Raw genomic sequence first — 17,205 nt, forward strand, 5'->3', positions numbered from 1 at the left:
ACACTGGAAATGTATACAAATACCATACAAAATTCCTCCAGACATTGGGATATGGCTGGAATACTGCAAAGCTCCATAGATTATTCTAGTAGAAACATCAACTAAAAGGTGAAAAACAGCCTGTGCAAAGCCACAGGACTAGGTCTGGGAAGCCCTTGGACCTGTTTAGGAGAAGGCTGTAAGTGAGCTCAGGAAGAAATGAGACCTGAGATGACTCCACTTACAGAGCTTTGTCAGCTTGGCTCTGCTTTATGGCCTTGTATGTTTGCAGAGTTGATGTTCCCTAATCTCCACCTCTGGGAATGACCAAATGGATACCAGGTGTTCCACTGCTATCATCTGTGCTAATGGAGTTTATTTCTTTAAACAGTAGCTAAATTTTGGTTTTTATTAAGATACCACCTTAGATATGGATTTAGAGCTCAGTGCTCTTGTCTTTAGCTGAAGTGGGATTTTGGTGTGTAAATAGGTTTGTGTCAGTGGAATCAGTACATGCCCCAGTGCACTGACAAGCTTTAACACTTGTTCAAAATGAGGAAGGAACAGTCTTCCCTCTTCAATTTAAGAGCTGGTGGAAAAGAATTGAGTTAGGATTTTATCAGTTAGTCTGCTGCTCTTTTTCAAAACTGTAATAACATGGGTCAGACAGAATAAATGGACAATTCCTTAGGCCATGGCTAGTTGGATTTCAGCTGCTTGTTTCTCTGTTGGGAGGGCTGGGATGCAGGTCCCTCAGTATGATGCAGGCTGCTCTGTGCCTGGAGGAGCTGCTCTGCTCCTTGGGGCCTCACAGCTGGGAGCTTTGGGAGAAGGATGGGTTTTGATTTTTAAAAAAAGTGATAAATTAAGGCACAACTATGTTTCTACAATCCTGAAGAAGGTGTAGTCTGGAATAGGAAGCAGGCAGAGAGGACTGGATTTCTGGTGTTGCAGGATGCTGTGGCTCTCTCCTGGGACACTGTGGAGCTTCCCAGCATTGTTCACATTTTCCTTGCCACGTGTCAAGTCCCCAGGAGACTTGCAGGACTCAGAACTGCAGGTCTCTCTGGCTGAACCTCAGACTTGTGTTTAATTATGCTTTTAATTTTTTACAGGCTTGTGTTTATTCAAAGATACAACAGGGTTGGGGTTTTTCTTAAAAAAAAAATTCATTCAGAAGTCTATACCCATAAATGTGTTCCCATGGTATTTCTACCCCTATTTCTTAGAAATTTATCTGCCCAAGTGCTCATACATCATTTGTCAAACATGGGGAAAATGGGAGTGAATAAATTATTAACTCTTTCTTCCTATTCATTAGATCAGACCTTGGATTTTATACTTAGAAAAACATCTGCTGCCTCGATCTCTTACAGCTGCAGGAGGATCACTCATGCCATGCTTTGCAGAGCAGTAGTGTTTATTTCATTGTGAAATGGTCAGCCCCAGGGTTTGCAAAGCCTGGTTACTCAGAGTTTCTCTCCAGGATTGTCAGTGATCACTGAAAAGGTTCTTGTTGGAAATTAAACAGTAGCCAGGAGCTGGGATTCAGTGTTTAGTTCCTTCCAAAGTGGGGAGCACTTGAGGTTTGCCTTACCTGCGTTTTCCAAGCAGGTGCAGGTACAAAGGGCTGTGCTCACCTGCCGCAGGAATAACCTGGTCTTGTGCTTCTCCTGCCTCATCCCAGAGTGTCTTCTGAGGGCAGTGCTCTTGTGTGGGGCTGGAAAGCTCTGAGAAGCAGCACAGGCTGCAGAAAGGAGGTTTTTGGGGCCCTTGTTGGCTGCAGGGGTGTTCTGAGGACATGTGTTGCCTCGAGAGTGTTAGATAACATCCCAGATTTTCTATCTGTCAGTGTGGTGGGACTCAGTTCTTGCCTTGAGGAACTGGTCAGATGAGACTGCAGTGCCATAAATGGATTTTAGCACACGTTATTTCTGGTGGCTCCATAGTTACAAGCACAATAAACGTGGCTCAAACACGAGAAATACGGACAAGTGTGTTTGCAAAGAACTGAAAAAACCAAATGGAGCAACAATTTTATTTTTTTTAAGTTTGCTTTAATTGCACTGTTGCCAAGATTTCCATGCACAAGACTGAGGGTTTACTCAGCTGGTTGTACAGACCTTGGTGACCTCTAGCAAGGTGTAAGTAACTGAGGAACTCCATATGCCACAGTTCCATGGCCACAAAAAGTTGACCTGGGAAGAAAAAAATGCTTGAATCAAGATTTATTTCTTTTCACCCAATGAAAAATGAAAGGGTGTCAGCTGTTGCCTTGAGGGTTGTTAGTCCAACCCATAATCCCATTTAAGGCTTCCTAAAAGCCTGCTGCAAAGATTATTAGCATCTGTATATTAACAGTAACAAGGTGAATTTCCTTCTTTTGGGGACCAGCTGTAAAATTTGAGGTTTAATAGGCTTTATCTTAGTTTGTAATTGTTTTGCTGGGGAAAAGCTATACATTTCAAATTATTCACTGCCATATTCTTTTCCAGACAGTTATTCCCTGGTGTGTAGTCAAACATCTGATTTTCTGTCCAAAGTGCAATACTTGTCCTTTTTGAGGTTCACATTGTTAATTACAAACCATGTGTTTAATTTAAGACCATTTTTCCATCTTTTCTCACAGGGTATTTCACTTGCCTTTTGACCTCTAAATGGGATATATTTACCTATGTCCATCTGCTCCATGTATTATATTGACTGATTCTGCTCCCAGTCTTGCCCAGAGCAGAGAGAATATGGCTTTATTCCAGAGAAATTCAATTTTTGTAGTATTTTTGGGGTTGATTTCAACATCAAGATATTTTGTGTAAACTTCGTCCTGAGAGAGATCTCCACTGTGAACAGAATGAAAACGGAAACATTAGGTTTAAAAGCTCAGAGATCACTGAAATAAATCACATTCTCCACAAATTTTCGGCTTTTCCCTTTTTTACAACAGAAATTTGCATTTTTGCTGTTCTTTGTAAGAGCACAGGTCACTGGAGCAGGGCTCTGAACAAGGAAAGGATGAAAGCCATCACTGAACACTTTAAATGTGCCCAAGGCAGGAGGCCATGGGGAGATGACAAGAGTGAGACCGGGGCTGTCCCCAGAGCCCATGTGAGCTGAGTTTGAAGGGATTGCTGCAGGGATCACTCACCTGGAGCTCAGAAACACAGAACTCATGGAAATGGAAGTGTCTTCCACTTCCTTTTTACAACCATCCATCTGCCCTCATGGCTCTTACTTATGTAGTAACTTCTTTCATATCTGATGCTAAGCGGAATATTTGCAATGCAGGATTAGTGTTCACACTGCTTAAATATGTGGCAAATGTGTAGATTAATGTTAGCAGCATTAAATGCTATAGGGAAATATTAATTTAACTTACTTGGCAATTTCATATTCTTTTGCGTGCCCCAGTGTGTCATAGAAAACCAGGTTTATGTCTCCCCTTGTTTTCTTTACACCAGACAGTTTGATAAATACTTTTTGTCTCCAAGCTGCATAAATAAAAGCAAAAATAAATCCAAATTACCATTGGTGAGCATGAATTTTGATAAGTAATGTAGCATTTTCATTAGCTATTCTCCACTTACCAGCAAAAGGTTCATCTGCTGCTGTATTTAAAAAATACTTTTGGTTTTCCCTCTTCAATTTTTCTGGGAATCTGTCAGCATAGTGCCCCATCATTGGACATCCCTCCAGTGGACATGGGAAACAGTCTCCCTAGGGAAAGTAAGAGCATCAGTTAATGAGGAATATTTTTTTTTCATGCTAGCCATGATGAAATTAAGGCTCAAGATTCTGTTCTGATCTTGCAAAGCTGCGGCAGTGCTGTATGTTTTCATAACTTAACACCAAAATCTGAAAAACTTGTTTTAGATAACGGCTCCTGCACCCAAGAGGGTGCAGAATGAGTAGGTTTGATACCTGTGCATGATAATAGTCTGAAACTTGCTAGTTCAAGTATTTTTCAGTTAGATTCTAGTGCAAAATATAGGCCAGTTTTACCCTCCTAGTGGAAGGGAACTTGCCTGCATTCACAAATGGGGGAAACTGAAAGGAGCATCATTCCAAAGTGCATGTATTCACAGTGCCCAATGTGAATTAGAGAGCAGCCAAGGATTCTGGAGGCTCTAAATGTAGGAATTAGTAGGATAGATCTATCTAACTTATATTCCCTTTGCATAAAGGTTTGGGGTGAGAATTCCATGAGCTTTCATTTTTTTCCCCCACTATTTTGGTGACATCATTTATGTTTCAGGATTCCTTTTCCAGAGCGGAACAGTTGACTGGAACTGCTGTGTGCTGTGCTTCCTCCTGCCCAGCCACACCATGGGACCTCAGCCACCAGCATCCAAGTGCTATCTGCTGCAGAGACCTGGACTATTTTCTTTACACCTTAGCCCTTTCCTGGGCTGAAATACTTACTTCATTGAAGGATTTGTACAAGTCACAGGGATATGCGAGGAATCCAGTGGGATAGAGGATACTTGCAAAATAAAACTCGTGGCTGCGTGAGTGGTGGCACCCTGCAAACACTGTAGCGTCTGTTGGAAAAAAGTTTGTGAGCTTAGGTGAAATTACCTCCTGTTATCCTCTACAAGAGTTGCACTTGTCTCAACATGGAAACAGCTGAGACACAGAACAGAACAGCAGCATGGGCTTGGAATAATTTCTTTCTGGTCTGGATTTCTAGTTGCAGGAGAAGTTGCTGTTTTGTTTGTGTATTATGTGGAGAATGGTGTACCATTACCACAAGATTTCAAGTGAGATGCGTTGGTCTGCTATGATGCAATAGTCCCTTTTACAGAAGACAGTTATATATACATATATATATATGTGTGTGTGTGTGTGTGTGAGATGTCACAGCAAGATGACATTCATTACAGTTTTTAAGGGCTTAACAGCACATGGAGAACCCACCAAACTGTCCAAAATCTCTTAAGAGAGAAGTCTCAGGTACAGAGGTGAGGCATGCGCAGTCCCTGGAAACACCTGAGTGCTTTTAGCTAATTCATGCCTTAGAAGTGTTGGATGCTCTTCGCAGCATCTGCAAGAAACCAGAGGTGGTGCTGTCATGCTGCTGATTTGGCCTATCTCAGCCTGGAAAGTCTCCTGCTGGGGTTGTTGGACCTGCAGACGCCCTGTTTCCTGCCTTTTTGGGATTTGCATCCAATTTCAAATTACAGAAGGGAAGCTTAGGCATGTGTGACACCTGCTCTCCCCAGAGCATTCTCTGTGGGCCACTGTTCTGTTCCAGACTTTATTGTTTCTTACTTCCTTTTTAACTTAGGAGTAAACAGGCAAAAAGCAGTTTTGTTTTCCTGTTTTCTCCCAAACAGATGGCAGTTTTCACTGTTCATGTTTCAGAATTGAACAAAAATAAAGTACAATGCATGTTGGAATTGTATGTTTACCTGCAATGATGGCTTCAAAATCACTTTGTTTCATCTCTGGAATTAAATCAGTGCATCCAGGCATCACAGTTCCTCCGTTTGGGTAAAAGTCCAGGTGCCCAGTGGTGTTATATATTCCAAACCCTAAAACATCCATGGGGAGCTGTCAGTGCCTTGGTGCCATGCCCATCCCTGCAGGTACCTACTGGCACAGGAGCACTTACCTGCCACAGGAAAGTGAGCAGCATTGCTGTGAATAACATCCACAAAGTTTGCATCTGAAGGATCCAGTCTCACCTCAGGAGGAGTACCTTCAAAATAGGGCCCAGCAGGGTCTAAACCTAAAAAAACCCCCGCATTTATTGGTTGAGGGAGGAGAGAAATACTGCATTTGTTAATATGTGTTTTGCCAACTTACGACATCAGATGTTTAGTTTTGTGAAAGGCAAGCCCAATAATGATGTGAATTCCAAGCTAAACTGTAAAAAATATTCAATGGTATGGTTTTGTGAACCTTTCTGAAGACTTATTCCAACATAAGTAGAATATTTTTTCAATAGATTTTATAATGGCATATAATTACTTTGAAGGAGGCATTTCATGATCTCTGAGCTTATTACTGGCCTGCAAAGATTTACAAATAGGGAAAACTAAGGGTTCTTGTTGCCTTGTCTTTGTGTGGGGCTTGCTGTAACCCAGTGAATGATGGTGATGTTACAAACATGTTAGCTACGCTTGTCCTTTCACTAAAGAGCTCTTAAGTAGAGGAAGAAGACGTAGAAATTACCCTATGAGAAGCATAAATTTTGCCTGCTCTCATGACAGGTATCTCCACCACTGCCAATAATTTAATTCCAATCTACAGCCCAGCGTGTTGCAAGGTTTTTTCCTTTAAACACATGCTGTTAGCTCTGCATCTGGGTGAGCAGCCTACCTGTTATCCGTCTGATGCCTCGGATCCTTCTTCCCGCCTCTCCCGCAGTGTGTGCTCCCAGACTGTGGCCAATTAAATGGATTTCATAAGGGGAGTACCCGAACATTTTCTGATCATTAAAGTGGTGGTGGTAGGAGATAAGAACACAGGCTTTGAATAACAAGGAAAGAGAAGGTCTGACATTATGGGCCTCTGGGAACATCTTAGACTCACTTTCTGCATAGCAAACAGGGTGTGTGAGTTCCTTGAGTTAATTGCTGTTTAAATTACACTAAGAATTGACAGAAAAATGATCCCATCTGGAATTTTACATGCATAGTGATGAAGGATTCACTGTTGTAGGGTTGCAGCATATGCTTGCTGTATTCCATTATCCTGGGTGAACAAAATGTAAACCATCTTTCCCATTTGGATCAATGTCTAATGCCATCTTCCATAAAAATGATCTTATTTTTTCTTTATTTATTCTACTTTGCAGCCCTTTTTTTTGTCACATATCTGTTTTCCATGTCTATTTAGAATATGTGATCATATAATGAATAAGATTTTCACTGCCAAGCCCAGGTGGGGTGACATCCATTCTCCTCTTTGCCAGGTCTCACCTGTACAAGACCAGCACTGCTGAGATATTACACTTGCACTGAAGGTGGAAAGGGAGATAAAGGAGACACATTTCATTGGGTTTTGCAGGAACCACAACCAACAAGGCTGCTAATTGCTTGAGTTTTTACATTAGGTTTTGTAATGTGCATACCAAAATTAAAGCAGATCTGGAGAACGGGCCTGTCTGCCTTTACTGTTAGATGGCAGATTCCTCTGAAAATATTTTACTGCAGTGTTTCCATTTATAATGCAGCTTAACCTTTCCTACAGTCAAACTCCAGGAGTTTGCAAATTAGGGAAAAGAAAAGGAAGTCTAAGCATCATTTATGCATTTTTGTAAGGGAAGAAATGGTGCCCTAGACTGCAAATGATGCACTAACAGAGATAGTGAATGAGAAACTGAACCCATTTCCCAATGACCTGATATTTATACATACAGGAGAAAGATCCAGAAGCCAAATATGTGAGTCTAGGTATGATTTTTCTAGGAAGGAACAGTAGATTTTACCCCAGCAGAATCTGGGAAAGTGTTCTTTGATTCTCAGGCGCTGGCAAGGTTGGCACTTTGCCTCGTGGGCTCTGAAATACCTCTTGCTGCACTTTAAGATCAGCAACTCCAACCAAGATCAAGTCCAGTGCCAGGCAACATTCTGGTTTTCAGCTGCTCCAAGTACTCGAGAGTCTTTCTGAAATCGGTGGGAGATGCTGATGATGACTTTGCAAACGAGCAGAGCTGCACTCTGTGTGTAAATGTGAGCACCTGCCTTTGGGAACATGAGGCTCACAACCAGAAGGCAACTGGACAGTTTATTGTGCCTGTAGACAGCAAACCTGGGATTATCAATTAAGGCAGCTGCGCTAAGCTGAGATATTAATGCGCTTCTGGCACGTGTGTATAATGCTGGGAAACCCCTGTAAGCGCTGAACTGGCCTCTTTTCTATGGAATGCTGGCTTGCCTGTAACATCATATGGAAATGTTGCCACCTACTGGTCTCTAATTAATCTTCTTAGCCTCATTTGTGTCGTTTGCGGCTGTGAGAAGGCCGCACAGGGCTGATAATTAGTATAATTAGCTGGATCTCAACTGTACAGCCCTGCCTGACCCTACTGGGCAAGGTTCAAACCCAAAGCAGCAGCGTCACAACCCCACTGCGTCCACTGAGGGATTGCAGGTGGTAAAGCAGGGTTTTTTACCTGTAGAGTTGTTATGAAATAAGCAACCTCAGCCCCCAGCACACGGATGTTGTTCACTGCACTGACGTAGGTGCCTTTTGCTCCCTCTTTCCAATCCACAGCAATGCAGTTGATGTTTTCCACTTCCAGTAACAGCTGATGTGGGAACGCACAAAGCAAAGTATTTAAAGAAACAAAATAACAACCAGAGACTCAAATCAGAATAAGGATTAAAAGGTAACATAATAATGAAGTTTCTCATTCTTTACTAAATGGGACTCTTCACTGTAGCCTGTACCACACTGAAACATGCATCTTCCTACAAGACAGAATATAAGAAGCCAATCCTCAAAAAAATATCGATTATGAAAACTGTAATAAAAATATTTGACTTTATACACCATTTCTTTACATATTTAAAATAACTTGGAAAGGACATACAACTGCACAGTAGAGATTATGTGCAGTGTGTGCTTTCTTTGAGGGATGTTGGTAGTTTAACTGAATTGTAAGAAGTACACTTATTTACCAACTAGGTTTAAAACTGTGAAAGTTATGTCAGACTTAAAAAATTTGGAGGAGAGCAGAAAGGTTCTATTTCAGCAAAGGAAGCATTGGTCACTTTGGTACTGGGCACAGTCTTGTAGAGATCAGTGATTTTTCTAGTGGAAGAATCATGTGTTAGTCTGCAGTTACAGCTTTCTGTGACTAAGGGTCACTTAAGGTTTCAGATAGAGCAAGGAGTGGTAACAAAATTAGTCCACAAAAAACAGCTAAAGGTGAATGACAAGGAAAACAGAAGTGAAACAATAGTGCATTCTGGACTCTCTCCTCTCCTCTGGGGACCATAAATTTGTAGTGTAGAGAGCCAGAAAGAATTGCTGTTTCTTTTCAATTGAAAAAAAAAAAAAAATTACTATTTCAGATTTAAAGTTTTCATGAATTTGTGAACAAAAGCAGTGCTGCAGATTTGTGAGTTAGTATCCAGTGAAGTCTTTTCCCAGCTTGGCCTTTTCCCTGCCAACACAGAAGCAGCAGCAAGTAGAGCAGATCTTGCTTGTCTGCCAGAGCCAAGGTACACTCTGCTGGTTTTGTGGGATCTTCTGCATTTCATATCTGAATTTTTTTTTTTCACTGAACTTTGTATCAAACAAAACTCAAAAAAGTTTAGTGGTGTTCTTGTGTTGGTTTGTTTGGGTTTTGTGGTTGTTTAGTTGGTTGTTTTTTTATTTGTCTCTAAGAACAGAATAGTGGTGAACCAGAGTAGTATTTATAGACTGAAACTTGAGCTTTACAAGTCAGGAGGGCCTTTGGACTGAAGGAAGGTTCAGTTGCTGGTAATGGGAGCAGCAGTGAATTGGTGTCTAATCCCATATCCAGACATGAGTGTAGAGGCTGGGGACAGCTCTGTTCTGTTATTGCTTTTATTGATCTGCAGGGTTTGGGAATGGAAACTCTAGAGAAAAACGATGTCAGAGATGACCAAGGAGCCTTGACTATGCTGCATCTTCCTGAGGGGAAACATTTTGACTTTTGTAAAATTTAATTCTTGGTTTGCATGTTCTACTACCTAATGAACTGGAAAATGGATGGTGAATATTAACACCTAAAGGACACTGACAGAGCTGTTGGGAACCAGAGGATACTCTCTCATACCAAGCACATTTCTACCACCCAGCCTGTTTTTCCAGTGCTGCCAAATCCATGAATGATGAAGGAGGTTTCCCTATGTGAGGAAAAACGTGACTTTTGGATGGTCGAGGAGTTTATCGCCGAGATCACCTGTATGTTAAAAAAAAGAAAAGGTTTTATCTATTCATACTTTCAAACATTTAAAAAAGTCAGCTAGATCATACCCTTAGGACTAAAGGGACTCTACTCTGAAAGGACAAAGTCTGTGGTTTTTTGGGACTTGGGGACTCCTCTATCTCTTCTTTCTCAGTTCCACTGTTACTTCTGAAGTTGTGGCTGTGTGGTTTTGCTGCTCCCTTCTATTCTGCTTATTGCTTGAAGAACCCCCTTTTGCAGACTATGAAGCAACCTAAAAGTGCCACATTGTCACAGTGTGTCTCAGCCTGAGATGATGATTTTCTCCAGGGAGCAGCCCACCAGCACCACAATTCCCTCTCCAGCTTGTCCTTTTACAGACCTGACCTTTGGCTTCAATGTGCTGCTCTGCTTCTAAGCTGCAGCCTGTTTTTCTCATTAGCCACTCCAGAAAGGCTGGAAGGACTTCATGCAAGGACTGCATGCAGTAGGGGTGAAGCTGATCTTCACACATTGCTGCAAGCTACTCTTTATCTATTTTTCCTTGAGAATGTTATCTGTCTGTATTGTTCTCAAACAAATACAGGGGCGGTGATGTGAGCTCAGGGAGTTTCTGTGTGGAAGGGCTGTGTCCTAGATCATAGATATGCTTCAATTTAATGGAAAGTAGTTCAAGCTGTATTTTGATTTATTTCAACAACGGAAGTGCTGAGCAACCTGCTGCTGAGTGTATCCTATGTGATTCAACCTTCTTCAGAGACTTAAATACATGCAAAAGGTGCCATAACCTATATTGTCATTCAGGAAAATACCAGTAAAGTTTTTGTGCCCTACAGTTCATTCAGAAAAATTTTTTTGTGCTTTACTCCAAAGTACATTCATTACCGTACCTTCAAACTTCTGATTCTGACTTTTTGCCTATTTATGGTGACTGACACAGACTTTGTAACAAGCTCACAAACATTTTTGGATTCAGTCAGCTTTTGATGTTAAAAACAAATGTCACCTGTGAGTTGTTTCCTGTTTCCCTGGTGTAGAGAGAGAAGCTGATGTTCATCTCTTCTGGAGAATCAGGCAAACCTGTCAGAAGCCTCCCTGGTACCCCAGACCAGGGTGGGTCATCTGTAAAACAGCCAAGCCTGGGGTAGCAAACTTCTTTACCTAGAGCAGGAGAAACAGTTAGTTTATATGTATGATTCTCTTATGCTTGATGATGCATTTGAGACTACAACAGTCTGAAGAGCAAAAAAAAAAAAAAAAAGATTTAATTTTATGACTGAATTTGAAATTAATTGTTCTAAGGTCATTTTCGTATCCTTTATGCGTATTGCCTGAAGTGGGAAGGCAAGGGGAGCTAAATAATTTGAGGATAAACCAAGTAAGGACCACAACACTGTTTTGACACCACTTTCTAGGCTTGAAAAGGATTAGTACAATTTCTTTTTAAAAAAAAGCCTTGCAAGAAATGCTTGTTAGGATTGCTCCTGCATGCTTTCTGCTCCAAAGCATCGTGGCTTTGTCACACGAATGAAGGTAACCTTGCACAACGAATGATACGAGCATTTTCTTCAATCTAGTAGTTATTCTAGAGCAGATGGGTCTCGTGCTCACTTACACTCAGCTTTTATGTTTCAGCACTGTTGTGCTGAGCACCCTGTTGCTGGTCAATTCTTTGTATAGAGCAGTAATGTAAAGACAGATCTTGCATTGCCTTGATAGAAGTAGAACACGTGACTCTGAATTTCTCGGTGGATTTTCAGCACAGGGTTATGTCTCTTGTGCTCTTAATAATAAATTTTAAACACAGTAGAGCCTTTTAGCATTAGTTCCATGCACAGTAATAGACATTGCCCTACAATGACCCACAAATCATTCTACAATGTCAATGTAAAGGAAAATAACAGTCATCATCTCCTATGTACCATTTCATCTGAATTCACTTTCTAGTGGTAGTTTTTAAAGATACAATTTCTCACCTGCTACTGTGCCAAGGAGATAAAATGCAACAATCCACATTCCAACCACCTAAAGCAAATTGAATACACAGGTTAAGCATTTTATTTTGAGTGATTTGTCCTTCTTATAAGAGTGTAATACAAAGAGAAATCCAAAGACCTGCACCTGAAGAGGAGTAACCTCACACACTGGTCTGTGCACAGAGGGGACCCATCAGGCAGAAAGAGGCCTAAGGGTCCTGGCAGACACCAAATGACCATAAAACAGCAATGTGCCCCACAGCCAGCAGCATCCTGTCTGCTTGAGGAGGAGTGTTACCAGTAGGATGTGGGAAGTGATCCTTCCCCACCACACAGCTCTGCTGTTCATTGCATTTCTTGCACAGACAACACCTCGTGCAGATTGCTGATGAAGTCAATCAGATCATGGGGTCTGATTTTTTTTCCCAGCTGCGATGGGATAGGTGAGAGGTGTGGTACAACAAGCACAGTGGTTATGTGTAACTAGTTGAAGTCTGCACTCTTGGCAGCTTAGGGCCTCTCACTGCAAGGAAAACTTTGATCAGATTCCTTTCCTCTACGCTTAACTTACTTGTCTTTTCCATGGCAGGAATTCCATTAATTTCACCCCCTCCCCTCTCTTTTGCCACATTCGCTGTTCTCAATTTCCTCTTCTTTTAGGTGATTCCTATGGCACTCACCTCCCATTTCTAACATACTGCTTTTCTTTTAAACCAAAAATTTGAGTTGTTACCCCTGGCCACTGGGATAGCTCATTAGAAATATTAAGAAAAAAAGGTAAATTCAGTAGTTATAATCTCACTATGTGTATAACACTCTCTAAGGGATATTTTTACAGATGTGAGAAAGCCAGAAACACAACACTCCAAAGGCCCTTGACGCTACAAAATGCTTTCAGAAACAAAGAAGAAACAATTGGGAATTTTACAGAATTTGTCCTTGAAGCTTGTGTGACACACATCAGACAGGAAGAATGATCCACCTCTGTGCCTGTTTTTGATGGAAGTGGGATTACTTGGCTGTAATGACATGGTTTCCTAACAAAGCCAAACTGGATAGGTCAGAGTACTCTCTAATAAACTCTGAAGTCCCTGTTTGGTAATAGCTTGTTTTGTTTGTGTGTTTGGGCAGAGGAGTGAGCATGAATATCTCAGCAGTGAGCAGGAGCTGCAAAGTGCAGAGCTGAGAGGAATCATGAAATTTCCTTAGAAATACAGTTCTGATCCTAAGCCTAATTTATCCACTGATGTTGTTAACAGAGAGGAAAACTATCTGCTCAAGGAGAGTGGAAAGCAGAGAGGAATTCTGGCAGTAAAATAGGAAAGAAAGGGATCAGGAGTTATTCTAAGCAGCTGGTGAAGGACAAGAACAAAGAAGTCCCAACTGTTAGCCAAAAGGAGCAGCTCCATTCAGCTGGAATGTCTGTCAAGGTGCCCATCATCATGATGAGAACCTGATGACAGTGAAGGGAAATCACAGCTGATACGGCTCATCAAATGAATTGGAGAGCTCCATGGGATTTCTTAATATTTAATGGACAGCTCTCATACTTGGGAGATGTACAGTCCATGTCAGGAACACTACAGCAGGGAGGATAGTAGAATTTCTTTTCAGACCTAAAACCTGAAAGGCAAGTAATGATTTAAGGCAATGTGGGAGGCTGTTGCCAAATAAATGCGGTCAGTAATTTTCTTTGAAGGATCTTCCTTTGATGGCAGAAAATAGAAATGAACATGTGGCCAGGGGAAAAAAAAAGAAGCAGCAGAAATTTTATTATTTGTGGAATGTTGATACATTCTGTAATTAAGAGAGTTGCAGTTTGGTTACAAGATAATTTTTTAGTGGGAAGCCTTTCTGTGTCGGTCTATGTTAATGACAAAAAGATTGCAAAGAGGTTAAAAAACTATGTAAAAAGAGTTCAGGCAGCATGCAATTTGAAAATTCTTCCACTGGGCATTTAGGAGGCGTAGAGCTGAACAAGAGGAACTGGAAGGACTTGTTTTTGAATGTGATCTCAGCCTAACCAGTGCTTCTGGAAAGAGGCTGTTGAATTCTGAGCTCAGGTAACCTCTCAATGGGCAGAAGACATGCAAAAACAGCTCTAAATATTCTTAAATTGATGTTCAGCTCAGAAAAAAAAATTGCAAATATTCATAGACTGCCACCCTAATGTATAAAAGCTCGACTGGAGCAGTGGTTGTCCCTCACAACAGGACATCAAGTCACCTTCAGGACACCATTGCTCAATCAGTGACTCATGGGCCATAGTGCATGGCTGGTGAGATATGAGAAAGTCTGCATAATGACTGTCTGCAGTGTATTTTCAAGTCCCACACATGTACCCACACACCTTCCCTAGGACATGCACACAAGCAGGCACACAGACTCTAATGAGAAGCAAGGCCAGATCTCAGGAGTTCTCATTATCAGCATTTTAACCCAGTAATTTCACTGCCATAAATAGATATTTTTTAACATTTTAAACAACATTTGTTATGTATCGAATTGCTAAGAATTTTACTCACCATTCTCTTTTAACCCTTGTTATCTCTTTCTCTGGTGAGCAGTACCAGGGTACAAAAATGGCCACTGTTTCCTTCAATGAAAATTGGATAGCTTTATGCTGAAAACAAATAATAGAAAAGAAATTAAAAACAACTACTTGGTGAAGTGGAAGAAACTGGAAGAAAACAAGGGGGCAAAAAAGGGCAATATTTGTAACTAGGAATTAATGGCTAGAAGAGATTTCATAAGGAAGATGATAATGCCAACATTACAATTTATGGCCATTAGAATTAAGATGAGAATTAAGAAAAAATATTTCATGCATGGAAGAATTTAAAAATATGCAATGTTTTTTGTCTTTCTTTACCAAAACCAGGTGAAATTCACAGCAGAAAAAAAAGAAGCATGCATGGTGATACTTTGTTCAGACAAGGACTTTAGATCTACTTTACAGCAGTTGCTAGAACCACATATTCTATAATAATTGAATTTCAGTAATTCATAGCTGAGATGCTTCAAAAAACAATTTTGGCAATTTTTTTTTAAGTTACTGATTCTTAAGAAAATTCCAGGTACCTAATTAGAAGAAAATTAATATGAGATTAGGTAAAAAACTAGGATGAATGACCTGATGAATTTCAGACCTGTGGAATTTCAGTCTAATGTCAGCCTGAGGCAGAATAATGAAACTCTCCACAGGATAATCGGTCATGAAAGAAAAATTGTGAAAAATTGTTAAAAGATTAAGTTGTGTAATTGAATTCAGTTACATGACATGGCAAACTTGACAGTCTTATAAGGTCAACATTTTAAGCCACCTGATACTTGAATTTTAGGAAGATCTTCTCTGCCACTTGATATTTTGATTAAGAAAGTAAAATTATATACATGCAATACTACAACAGTTAAGTAGATTAAAATTAAATGCATGGATTAAGTAGATTAAAAATTGAGTCATTTTTTGAGTCATTACTGCATTTCAGCCTACAGAAGGCAGCTCCTGGATTTAAAAATACAGTTCTTGCTACTGTGCACCATTATATCATATCAATCATATCAATCATATCATATCATATCATATCAATCTCATGTATCTTATCATGTATCTTATATTATATCATACAGCATATCATGTATCATATCTTACCATGATCAAGGTGTGATTATGTCTTTTAGCTTTTTATCTTTAGGGGTTTTTTTACTCACTGCTCATGCTGGATCATCCCTGATGAAGATTTTAGAGGAAGCAGCTGCTGGCATTACACTGAATGCCAGCTTTCAACACTGGTATTGCTGGACGTGAGCTCAGACTGAAAAAGTATTTAATGTAGACGAAGGTATAGTAAAAAATGTGCAGGTTTTGAATGTAGGATTATTTTTTGGTGTTTGGGGAATTAAATGCTGTCACACTGCATATCACGTTTGCAGAACTGAAGTGGACATTTGAGGGAGCTGTAACTGAAAAGACCTTCAAAGTCTTGCTAGTGTATTAGTAGTGACTTTTGAAGTGCCAAGGAACTTGTTATTCTTTGATTCCACAGATGCAGTTGGGAGAATACTACTTTACAATTTTCAGGTCTGCTTTGTTCCCTTCAATACTGAAGTTTAAGTTCTCTACCTTCTTTCAGGTCTTTTTGATGTGTGAATTTTTTTTCAATTCTTTTCTTTCCTTACCACTCCAACCATACTTCCTATATTTCCTGCACTGGCACTGTCTTTAAGCAGAGAATATTTTTTCAGTTCTGTCTTTCCACTGTTTAATTTAAGTCTTTCTTATTTTTCAGTGGTTTGGCTCAGTGCTCAGTTAAAAGTGTAAATCAATACAAAGGAGGAGAACCCACCCAGAGTTCAGCATATAAGCTTTGGATACAGGAGTTGTAGGTTAAATTTCTTGTTCTCCCATCAAATTCTTGCATGGCTTTGAGCACGAAGGATTTAGAGAACTAATTGTACACCCAAGTATTGAACATTACTGAGAATGGTAAAAGACAGTAAGTGAAAAAAAATTACAATAGTACCTTTAGGCATCATAACAGGGATCATGTACGTATTTACCCAGATACAAATGCCTGAAAGTACAATATATATATTTTTTTGTTTATTTGAGTGTAATTTTGTTGTTCCACCTACTCTATACAAGCATACAAAGAATACCATTCTTCCTAGGCAAAGCCCACAATCAGTGGCTCAGGCACACTGTGTGTTCAGACTATCAAATACTGAAAACTGATGTGCAGAGTACTGAGGAAAATGCTGGTGATATGGTGTGATAACTCAGGTAATTGGCATAATTGTTAAAGACTTAATTTCATCTCCATCTCCTCCCCATGAACAGCCCAATGCAGGGTCCTGATTCTGGATGAAGGTTCTTTGGCACTGCTTCGATGCAAACGAGCAATAACAAGTAAAAAGCCATCTTGGCATTGGTCAGCCTCCTTTCCTGCTTGCTCGCCAGCTTTTAGGTACAGTGAAGATCTGCAGGAGGAAACTGGCCTTAATTGAACAGCTCTGGAACCCACAAATTTAGTATTAGAGAAATCAATTTTGTAGCAGAGCAAAGACGTGCAGAACTGTTTGCCAATTTTCTTCCTCCAAACCACCCACTACAAAGTAATAACCACGGTAAGGCAGGGCTCACACACGTCTGGCCTGGGTAGTAGATTTTTCTGAGTGCCAACTGACCTCTTAAACTGAAACAGTGGACTAGGACATTGACCTGAATGACTCAGAGTAGTGATGCAAATTATTTTCTTGAGGCATTTAATGTGGGAAGAGCTCCAATAAAAGGTTAGTAGGTATGTTGGAGGGTGCTGTAAGATTTAGGCTTTTAAGGTGTTTAGGTCAGTTGCTTAGAACTGGTGAACAACCTAAAGAAATTGT

General features: G+C 40.3%; 1 protein-coding gene across 2 annotated transcripts in view; it reads right to left on the minus strand.

Annotated features, from left to right (window-relative positions):
- Positions 1-2,001: 2,001 nt before the first annotated feature.
- LOC104694994 (pancreatic lipase-related protein 2) overlaps positions 2,002-17,205 on the minus strand; it is a 35,226-nt gene continuing 20,022 nt past the window's right edge. Inside the window, exons 2-14 of one of the 2 annotated variants that reach the window (XM_010408538.4) lie at positions 14,346-14,443; positions 11,821-11,869; positions 10,851-11,005; positions 9,734-9,859; positions 8,099-8,233; positions 6,301-6,409; positions 5,591-5,707; positions 5,388-5,510; positions 4,399-4,517; positions 3,564-3,693; positions 3,356-3,467; positions 2,652-2,819; positions 2,002-2,177 (exon numbers count right to left, since the gene is read on the minus strand). In XM_010408538.4, coding sequence (XP_010406840.2) covers positions 2,114-2,177; positions 2,652-2,819; positions 3,356-3,467; positions 3,564-3,693; positions 4,399-4,517; positions 5,388-5,510; positions 5,591-5,707; positions 6,301-6,409; positions 8,099-8,233; positions 9,734-9,859; positions 10,851-11,005; positions 11,821-11,869; positions 14,346-14,348 — 1,410 coding nt within the window. In that variant the 5' untranslated portion in view covers positions 14,349-14,443 and the 3' untranslated portion in view covers positions 2,002-2,113. Of the gene's footprint in view, positions 2,178-2,651; positions 2,820-3,355; positions 3,468-3,563; positions 3,694-4,398; positions 4,518-5,387; positions 5,511-5,590; positions 5,708-6,300; positions 6,410-8,098; positions 8,234-9,733; positions 9,860-10,850; positions 11,006-11,820; positions 11,870-14,345; positions 14,444-17,205 lie in introns of those variants that run through there. The other variant, XM_019293962.3, reaches the window with a different exon arrangement.

Source organism: Corvus cornix, chromosome 6, assembly GCF_000738735.6.
Source record: "Corvus cornix cornix isolate S_Up_H32 chromosome 6, ASM73873v5, whole genome shotgun sequence".
Lineage (NCBI taxonomy): Eukaryota > Metazoa > Chordata > Aves > Passeriformes > Corvidae > Corvus > Corvus cornix.